The 10,435-nt window shown below is 41.5% G+C and overlaps 1 protein-coding gene across 3 annotated transcripts; it reads left to right on the top strand.

Moving 5' to 3' along the window:
* Positions 1-509: 509 nt before the first annotated feature.
* Positions 510-9,780, top strand: NODAL (nodal growth differentiation factor). 3 transcript variants are annotated; one of them, XM_089507872.1, is made up of 3 exons: positions 510-710; positions 5,307-6,070; positions 9,044-9,780. In XM_089507872.1, the coding sequence occupies exons 1-3, from the start codon at positions 533-535 to the stop codon at positions 9,194-9,196; spliced, it is 1,095 nt and encodes a 364-aa protein (XP_089363998.1). In that variant the 5' UTR covers positions 510-532; the 3' UTR covers positions 9,197-9,780. The 3 variants fall into 3 exon arrangements, with proteins under 3 accessions (XP_089363998.1, XP_089363999.1, XP_089364000.1); XM_089507873.1 differs by lacking the exon at positions 9,044-9,780 and adding an exon at positions 8,525-8,587; XM_089507874.1 differs by lacking the exon at positions 510-710 and adding an exon at positions 1,093-1,136.
* The last annotated feature ends 655 nt before the right edge of the window (positions 9,781-10,435 follow it).

The following is a 10,435-nucleotide window of genomic DNA, read 5'->3' as shown; positions in this document are numbered from 1 at the left end:
TATGTATATATATTTGGCACTTTATATATGTGTGTGTGTGTGTGTGTGTATATATATTTGGCACTATATATATGTGTGTATATATATGTGTGTGTGTGCGCACAGTATATATCATATGTATATATATTTGGCACTTTATATATATGTGCGTGTGTGTGTGTGTATATATATATATATTTGGCACTATATATGTGTGTGTACAGTATATATATATATATATATATATATATATATATATATATTTAGCGCTATATATGTGTGTGTGTGTGTGGGTATGTATGTATATAAAGTGCCAATTCCTGAGAACATCCACAGCATGGAGCAGTTAAAGCGGTGTGAAACCGGTCTACTTGTTCTATGTGGCTGAGGCCTGGTGATTCTGAGGGGCGGGAAGCTGGGTCAAAAAAGGCCTCAGTGGCGGCGGCTGCAGAGATGGCGAAGGGCGGCTGGGAGAGGGGCTGGGCGGCTGGGAGAGGAGGAAAGGCGAGGCCGAGGAGGAGGAGGCCGGGAGACAAGGCCTCCCTCAGCCACGATGCAGCCGCCTCTCCTCGTCTTCCTCCTCCTCCTCCTCCTCCTCCTTCTTCTCTCTCAGGCGGTGGAAGGCTGGCCCTGCGCCGCCCAGGCAGCAGCCCCTCTCCCGGCCTACATGCTCAGCCTCTACCGGAGCCCCCTTCCCCCGGCGGACCTGGTCAGGAGCCTCCAGCCCCTCAGTAAGTACGCCTAGGCATGGGACGCTGGACCTGGGTGCGAATCCCGCCTCAGGCACTGGAGACTAGTCACACTCTCTCAGCCTCAGCATCATGTGGAGGGACCTTGTAGCCCCTTTGAGGCTCACTGAGAGAAAGAAGTTGGCAGCAGGAGCTTCCCTAGGCTTCAGTCTCAGATGCATTGGGATATAATAATAATAATAATAATAATAACAACAACAACAACAACAACAACAACAACAATGTAGCCCCTTTGAGACTCACTGAAAGAAAGAAGTTGGCAGCGTGAGCTTGTCTAGACTTGTTTACTTCTTCAGATGCATTTATTATTGTTATTGTTATGCAGAGAGATCTTGCAGCAGCTTTGAGACTAAAGGAAGGAAGACATTGGCAGCATGATCTCTCTTACCCTTAAGTCTGCTTCCTCTGGTGCATTTGATATACTTATTATTATTATTATTATTATGCAGAGAAACCTTGTAGCACCTTGAGAAAGAAAGTGCTTTGGTAGCCTTAAGTCTACTTCCTCAGATGCACTTGATGTTGTTGTTGTTATATAGACTAGAATATATATACTTTATTACAGTCAAAGACCAGCATGTTATTGTTATATAGAGAGATCTTATAGCACCTTTGAGACTAAAGAGAGAAGTTGGCAGCATGAGAGTTTTCCTAGACTTTCAGTCTACTTCCTCAGATGCCATGCGCTTCTATAGACTAACACAGCTCTGTCTTTCAATTCCATCACTTATAGGGTTACCTATCCTGAAAGGGCTACCTGGGTGACCTATCACAATAGGAGTTGTTATCATGGGATTTGCTTGGCAAGGTCTGTTCAGAGGAGGTTTGCCATTGCCTTCCCCTGAGGAGGCTGAGAGAGTGTGACTGAGAGTGTGTCGTTTTAGGGTAAGGACTTGAAGGCCCACAGCAACAAACAACTGGGCTTCCCAATGGGAGGGATGGCTGTGGTTCACCTGGAGGGGTCCAGCTCACCTGGGCAGGTGGAGAAAGGTGGGGAGAGCATCTCTGAGGGGAAAAGGGAGTCTGCCTCTGCTGGGACATTGGGAAAGCATAGTGGCCAAGGAGGACAAGACACCGCAGAATGTAGGACCTTCAAGGAAAATAAATGGAGGACATTACATTAAAACACACACAGGTTGCAGATGGTTTACTTACAGCTATATTACTTTTACACGCTCTTAGAGAGATCTTGTAGCACCTTTGAGACTAAGGTCCAAAACACTGCAGAAACAACCCAGTTCAACTGCCCTGGCTCAATGCTGGAGAATCTTGTTAGTCTTTAAGACGCTTGTTGGTCTTGAAGGTGCTGCAAGACTCTCCATTACCTTTACTTTCTTTTTTAGTGCAATGCATGGTGTTCTGCTGGTCCAGTGCTTGGCTGTAATCAACACAGATTGCTTTTTCCCTCCTGAAAGCACCATCACTTAAATTGGTTGTTGTCTTGTGTCAGAACTGAGTTCACTTCCAAGCCTCTCCAAGATTTCTTTTGGTGCTGAACACTGACACACACTAATGCTATAGCATAACCTTTATTGGTGGTAAATGATACAGCAGGGGATACAGAGCAGAAAAGTATGATAGTGTCCAGCATCCCCTCACAGCAAATGGTATAATTGGGCCCCAAACAAATTCTACCCAGAGCTATCCTTCATCCAGCCATCAATTTCTCATTGCTGGATATATATATATGGCGCTCCCTTAGGCTGAGATTTACCTCCCCAAGGCAAGGCCAATGGGAGATAATCACCCAAGGGTTATATAGTGAAGAAGCAAGGAAAGAAAAACAAAGTGTGCAAGCATGACCCATGTCCCCCAACAGTTATGAGGATCGTACTAGCAGGTTAGTGACAGAAAAATTCACTCTCCTAATCTATTCCCAGTGGTCCTATCTTTTCCCAACCTCAAATGTCAGAGCAAATGCAAAAAAAATCCAACAAGCTCATTAATAAAAATTAACTCTTTTGTGCCACTGGACAAGGGTTAACACTTGGCCATAATGCTAACAAGGACTCAGAAACCCATCTATATGGTGGCAGTGGCCCAGCTCACTGCAGTGGTGTGCATTGGCCTCCAGCAAAAGTCAACCTGGCCAACTGAGCAGATTTTAAAAAGAAAAATTGCCCTTGAAGGTGTTTACTTGACATAAGAAGGGTTTATTTGCTAGGACAGTTTGAGAGCCAAGGTGCCCTATTAAAAGAGTGCCATTGTATAACTTTCTGGTGACTTGACCTTCTTCTCCACTGCTCCTAAAAAGCAACACTCTTTCTGTCATCCTTTCTAGCAGGCATACTTCTCCATCTGTGTGTCTTCTCTGTGTGTATGAATAATTAACAGCAACAGACTTTTAGTGAGGTACCAAAAATAAGTGAAGCGTTGCAATCATTCAGCTGTAAAGGGATGATTTTTTAATGTATTTGTTTTCTGGTATCAACAAGGCAAAATAATGGCTACCATTCTTTCCGGTGACACATCCTGATAACTGGAGCCAACTGATCAGCTAAAAACATGGTGTTTTTGTTATTTGCAGTTTTTCCATATTCACGGGGGTCTTGTGCCCCTAACCCTAGCGAATATGGAGGGACAAGTATACTAAGATATGTGGTGATATACTTGAATCAAGTCAACACAGTATGTGTTCTCAGTTTGATTCATCTGTAAAGAACACAAAACATGGGAAGTTTTCTTGAAGAGGGCTACAGCTTTTTCCCCCTGTAACAACTCTATGTCAAAAGTAGAAAGCCACTATCATTGTATAGGAACTGAACGGTCTATATTTACCTTGATGTCTGGGATTATTGGTGGAAGATGGGCAAAGATGTTATCATCTTGACCATATGGGGTGTAAAGAACAGGTCTCCAGGACCTGCAGTAAGTAGTATCGCAACATAACCTCCATCTGTCAATGTAGGATGCTCAGAACGTTTCTCATGAACTTTGTCATCTCAGGCCAAATCCAGCTCCTTTTCACATTTTGAATTATTCTTTCTGGTGAGCTTCCAGTTCTTTCATTTGTTGTTGTTTAGGTGCCTTCAAGTCACCTCTGATTTATGGCAACCCTATCCTAGGTTTTCCTTGGCAAGATTTATTATCCAGAGTACGTTTGCCATTGCCTTCCTGTAAGGCTGAGGGAGCATGATAGGCCCAAGATCACCCAGTAAGTTTCCATGGTTGAGTGGGAATTTGAACCCTGGTCTCCCAGGGACCTATTCCAACACTCATGTGGGATCTTTGAATTAAATTATTTGTCTGGGAAGATATATTAGTATATGGGGAACTGAGAAAATTTCACCTCTCACCTCCAGACACTTTGAGCTGTCTCAATCCACATCCCTGCGCTGGTTGAAAAAAATCCACCCTAGAGAGAGAGAACGCATGTGAATCTGTCAGTCTGTAATGTCCTCCATTCAGCCATCCATTTGCTTATGTTACTTTCAGCTGGAGATGGATAGCTTTTTGTCTGTAACCTAAATAAAGATCGTGTGGATCTGTGCTCCAGACAAGACACCCTTTGCTAGAGAAATCCAAATGAATTTACAATCCACATCCTAAAGCTCTCCTTTCTCATTTAAGGGGATTAGATCACCTCCAGACCATCATTCACAGTCAGTCTGAGGGACATGAATAAGTTCCACACCACAGCCTTCCCTCATTTACCCATTATTTAGTTGAAAAGCATTGTTCATCTTTATCCCTTCCCAATCAATTGCACACTCCTTTTAACTTACTTGCTAATTAGCTTACTTGCTGTTCACCGCTATGATCTTTGGAATAGCGGTATATAAATAAAACAAATTATTATTAAATTATTAACTTTCTTGGCCGGCAATCCATTTCCAAAATAGATTAAACTGAAGCTATGTGATCAAAGTTACAGCAGCCCTGTTGATCCCTTAGAGGAAGAGTTATAGAGTCAATGAGATAGTACTATTGATAGGATGCAGTTGGGGCAGACAAGGGCTGATATCAAGGATACAGTATCCCTTACATACCTTCTGTAAGGCACTTATTTACAAAAGAGAGAGCTTTCTTATAGTGTTATCCTGTTGTGGGAATGGCCTCCTGCAGGATGTATGCTTACCCACAACATTGCATTCTTTTCAGTGGCATGTTAAAGCTTACTTATGTGTGTAGGGTTTTTCTTTTTAAAGAATGTAATTTTTTAAAGAATGTTAAAATATATATATGGCATTATTTAAAACTCTTGGTTTTATGGCTTATTTTTAGCTTGTTTTTTTAAAACAATTTCAATATTTATGTCCCCAAAGTGAAAAGGTATTTAGTTTTCAGCCAGAGAGCTCTGGTGTCTCACCAACCTACAAATCCAATGGATGGGATGTTTACCTTAGCTATGTTCACCCAATATTTGTGTGTGTGTGTGTGTGTGAGAGAGAGAGAGAGAGAGAGAGAGAGAGAAGCCCTTTTCTACCATTTGTAGCAGTTCAGTCCTAACATTGATTTACCACGTCAGTGAGAGCTAGATCCCAGAAAGGGAAGAAATGTTTGCTTTCTGTAGAAAGCCATACCCTCTTATGGTATGTGTGGCTTAAGGTCATTATCCTTGCTTTTTTCACTCTACAGGTATCCATCAAGTGGGACAAAAATGGAGCATCATTTTCAACCTTTCTCTTTCTCAAGAAGAGGAGCTGCAGCTAGCTGAGTTGAGACTTCATCTGCCTAGGTCTGGGAGAAATACTGCTTTCAACAATACTCCAGTGTCAGTGGATCTGTATCACCAACAAGAAATAATTTGCCCAAGTGGTCAAAACTGTCTACACATTAAATACATAGGCTCCTTTGGGACATTCCCATCAGCACATTCAAACTGGGTAGTCCTGGAAGTCACAGACCAGCTTTTGAAGTGGTACACCAACAGCAGTTCAGCAAAGGATCCGTCTCAGGAGGTTCTAAATCAAATACAACAGCTTACCAAAAGCATCCCGAAGCAAGTGACCAGTGCATGTGGATCTGTAGACAGAAGAGCTATTTTGGTGCTTTTCTTAAGACTTTCCAAAGAAGAGAAAAAACAAAGCAGCTCAACCTTACTCCAGACAGTGAAGAGCTCAAAATTCTTTCTGCAGGGAATACCAAAAGAGACAGTACCAGTTTGGAACACCAAGAGGCACAGGCGCCACAAGAGCCCCCAAGATTCATCTTTACTGAGCTTGGAAAAACTAGAGTTCAAACACCTTTGCCGAAGAGTGGACCTCCTTATTAGTTTTGAAAAGATAGGCTGGAATTCCTGGGTTATATATCCCAAGCAATACAATGCTTTCCGTTGTGAGGGAGCATGTCCTGTCCCACTAAATGATGATTTCCAGCCAAGCAACAATGCTTACATGCAGGTAAGTTTGTCAAAAGTAACAACTATAGATTTTGAAACAAGCAACTGAACACATATTTTTTGCTTGATTAGGAGTGGTGTATAGATGATTCCTAGGTGATGCTGTTCCCAGTCACCTTCATGGAGCCAAAGAAATTTTCTTTATGAGGGCACTTGGTAAAGAGAAAAACACCTGTCAGCTAGGTGGCCAAGGTAGTCTCCCCATGAAGTCCAGGGTAGACCAGATACCCAACCTACAACCCAGTGAGGATACCAGAAGATTCCTTATTGAGATATTCTTTCCTCCCCTCAGCCTTAGACTGGGCTTTCCCTTTTCTCTTTGTATTTGAATACAGCAGTTCAGGACCATTAAAAATTCCATTGTAAGGAAATACCTCAAAGAGACTATCCTTTAGACATATTACCACTGTGTGTTTATTTTGTTGACAACTGTGATCTATCTTTTGATTGACCAGGAATACCTATGTCTTGTGCGGCTTAAGATTCCATTTGTTTGTCTTTGTCTGGTCCATTCTTAACAAAGGGCACTCATTTAGAAAAGTCTGGACAATTTCTCCCAACAATTTCATGTCTGTGTTGAATAACATCAGGGACAAAACTGAACTCTGATGGATCTCTAAAGGCCAAAGGTGTAATACAGAAATCTCTCGGTGTTACCTGGCTTTGCCCCCCCCCCCCCGCCCCGCCCCAAGACAGAATGTAAAACAGTATCTCCCAAGTCTCATTCAAGCAGGTTACCATGATCAACGGTATCAACAGCTGCTGAAAGACCCAGCAAAACTAACAGGAAAACAATCCTCCGTCCATTTCCCAGGACAGATAATGGACAAAACTGACCAAAGCTGTTTCTCTACCATTCAGGCCTGAAACCAAATAAAAATGGATTGAGATGATCCATATTGAGATCTCATATTTTTTCACTGCCGTATCTCCTATACTACCATTAATATTCTAGTTGAAAACTAGTGTTCAGAAGTATTATCATATTTTAATTCCATTTGTATTAGTATTCCTGAATTTCCTACACTCTAAAGCTCTGGCAGTAGTAAAGTGTTCCCTTTCCTGTATGGCTGGAACCCTTGACAGGAACTCACCTTTATATACAGCATCATTTTGTTGTGGGTTGTTTCCTTATTCTCTTCCCAGTCCAATCATAATGCACCCCAGCCCAAAGCCATCACAGACTTCCCACCTGTCAAGCAACTGCAGGCAGGAGATGCAGCTAATGTACACTCCACTCTCAAAATTCAGAACTCTAGGGTGGAAGGGAAGTTAAAGCTGAGAATGTCAGTATTGACAGAGATATCCAGCTTGCAACTTAATGTCACAACATTTCTTTATAAGTGAAAGTCTGAGTCTTGGTAACAGTTTTAAAATAAAGTTCCAACACCATAAATATCGTAACAACGGGGGGGGGGGGGGGGGCAGGGACTGTGCAGACTGGCCATTAAAGCCGACCTGGGAGAGGATTCAGGGTGTGACATCCATACGACACACGGCCCAAGTCCACCCCCGTGGCGGCATGATGCCACGCACCGCTCCACACAGCATGCGACATCACATCGCTCCTCTGGCACTGTGTTTACATGACATAGCGCCAAAGGAGCACCTTAAAGCCACGGCTATCGTGCCCTGGAAAGACCAGATTGGGGCTGCAGAGTGTGGTTGCCACAGCTCCGATCCAGCACAGCTGGAGGCGACTACAGGCTGCCCCTTAGGGGCAGTCTGCACAGCCTCCGCGTGTGTAGTCTCAGAATACTGGATGTAGTATTCCTGAAGTTTTGGGTTATGAACCTGATAATTAAACTATGTGACCACATGAAATACTGGGGTATGTGCATAATGAAATCTATTTATATTTTCTCCTAATAGGTAGAATTTGTGGGGCGAGGGAAGGTTATTATGTGCATAAAGGGGGAAGCAGAAAGAAATGGGAAGCGAAACTGATTGGTCTTTGTTCAGGTGAAGACAAAAGATTAAATACTAGCTTCCTCTAAACAAGAGCATAATGTTCTGGTGCTAGCTCAGGTTTCAAGAATATATATGGGAAAATATAAGCCATGGATTATTGATATTATTCTCCCAGCTGTTGGAAAAACTGTTCCTCAATAGAACAATGAATGGCCTATTGCATAATTGAGTACAGTATCTCACAACAGGGAAATACAATTAACTCATCTAACAAGGATCTTGTGAAAATTAACAACATGATAAACATGGAAGGTCCCCTGATCACCTTAAATGCTATATAAATATAAATGAATCCAATTGATTGCCCATTTTTCCAGATTCCCATTCTTTGTCAAGAAGAAATATGATAGCCTTATTTCTCCATTGTATGCTTCTATGAAAATAGGTTTATTGCCTACCAAACATTAGATCAATGGGAAAAGTTTTTCTGAAAAGTGGCAATGCCACTGCAGTTTCATACTCTTCTGTTTATATTATTTCATAGCAATTAGGACAGGAAAGTATGAATTTGAGGACCCTCTAACTGAATGGGTATGTGACGGACTGCAAGAAAAAGGTAAAATAAATAAACTGTATTTGGAAAAAGGGGGATGTATTGAAAAAGCACACAACATCTCTGCAAAGGATGCCTCTGACCAATAATATTTGCGTAAACTAAGAACTAATAAACTAATACCCCTTTCTTTAAAGAGATGTGTGGGTCCCTGGAAAGCTGGTTGCTATGAATGTGAGAGGAAGTACAGAAAAGGGGCTGACCACTAAAGAAAAGAGACAAAATCTAATAATGGTATTGAAAAAATAATTGATATCAAATAGTTCTCGAGAAACAATAAAATGCACATTTTTATTCAATTGGTGACAGTCAATTGGTGAAGAAGTTAACTAAATGTAATGTAATATTGCCTAAGAGACAGATACACCCTCATCTAGGGACACAGAAACTATTCTGTTTAACCTCCTTCATAAATGTTCTTAGATTAAAAAAAAAACATTTCTGTTTCAGAGTGTGCTGAAATATCATTACCCTGAACGCGTTCCCGCTGCCTGCTGCATCCCAGTGAGACTCAGCCCACTAAGCCTGCTCTATTATGAAGAAGGACGGGTTAGCATAGGTCACCATGAAGATATGATAGTAGAAGAGTGTGGCTGCCGCTGAAGAGACTGCAGTGTGTGGTAGAAGCTTCTGTTATGGCCTTTCCTAAACTGAGAAAATAAAAGAAGACTTGCTTCATGGACAAAACAGTTCTCTAATGAGCTGTCATTAAAGTATGATGGTGAGACCAGCTTGGAAGACAGGCCCTTCTTGTATGCAAAGTTATGGGCTACCAAAAGTATTTATTTTCAATCACTGTTAAAAGTGAGAATGAAAGCTTGATAGAACTGGGTTTGAAGACCGTCTGCTGAAAAGGCGAGAATATTAGAATTCAGACTACAGAAAGATCGAGACTTTTGCACCATGAGGTGACATCTCGTCAAGAGGTGAATGCATGGTCCTGTCCTTACAGTGATATGTTGATCATACTTTGGAAAATTGTTAACCTGAGTCAGTGGTCATTTGCTCTGTGTCCAATGTGGCAACAAGGACCCTGATCTTAAAGTTTTAAGTCATGAGGAAGGTTGAACACAGCAAGAGGTATAGTATCTGATGGGACAGTGTGTGAGGAGCTGCTATGTATGAACTGATCCTACAACAAACATGTTTACATCTTTGTCATGCAGGTAAATAAAAGTAGAATTTGAGAATATAACTTATTTCATTGCTCTCAACCAGTGAAGTAAAATTTAACAAACTGTTTAAAACAAGGAAAAATAGATGGTTCAGAAGCATTTTTTTTCTCAGCTCCACAATCAACTTCAAAAGAACGAGGGAGTAACTCTTCTACCATTGATTGCATTTCCCAATGGGGCAATAATACAGCTGAGGAAAGTAGATGTTACCTGTTTACTTACTTAATGCTCCAAGTCAGCTGTCTAAGCTATCAAGGGACTTTGCTAACAAAGCTTAGGTGTCTTTACAAAGGAAAACAGGTAGTTACACATTTCAAGGTCATTCAATTCCCCTTTGCTCCTTAAAATAGAATATTTCAATAATTTAGAGGCAAAACTTTTTATGTATGATCATGATTGATAGTGACTGAGACTGAGTTGACAAATGGCCAGCTGCATGCTGTAACCAGTTCCTTAAATCAGGTTTCTTGTGGGACAGCAACTCTACCAAAATTGAGTCAAGGTATGACCAAAAAGGTTACTTGAAAGTGTATGCAAAGAAAGGCATGTTTCCATATTCCAAGTGGCAGAAAAAATCCACATATAGTGTTATGGCTCTTTTTGTATGTTAATATTCAGTATACATTCTCTATTGCGAGGTGACATCAATTTTATTATCAAGATTCCA

This window comes from Sceloporus occidentalis, unplaced genomic scaffold, assembly GCF_023333645.1.
Source record: "Sceloporus occidentalis isolate IW3139 unplaced genomic scaffold, rSceOcc1.0.p SCAF_2, whole genome shotgun sequence".
NCBI classification, from domain to species: domain Eukaryota; kingdom Metazoa; phylum Chordata; class Lepidosauria; order Squamata; family Phrynosomatidae; genus Sceloporus; species Sceloporus occidentalis.
Note: the sequence above shows the minus strand (reverse complement) of the source record. Positions and strands in the feature narration are given on the sequence as shown.

Coding starts and splice junctions, on each gene's coding strand:
- NODAL (XM_089507872.1), top strand. CDS start 533: ATGCAGCCGCCTCTCCTCGTCTTCCTCCTCCTCCTCCTCCTCCTCCTT. Junction 711..5,306: donor CAGGAGCCTCCAGCCCCTCA/GTAAGTACGCCT, acceptor TTCACTCTACAG/GTATCCATCAAGTGGGACAA. Junction 6,071..9,043: donor GCAACAATGCTTACATGCAG/GTAAGTTTGTCA, acceptor TTTCTGTTTCAG/AGTGTGCTGAAATATCATTA.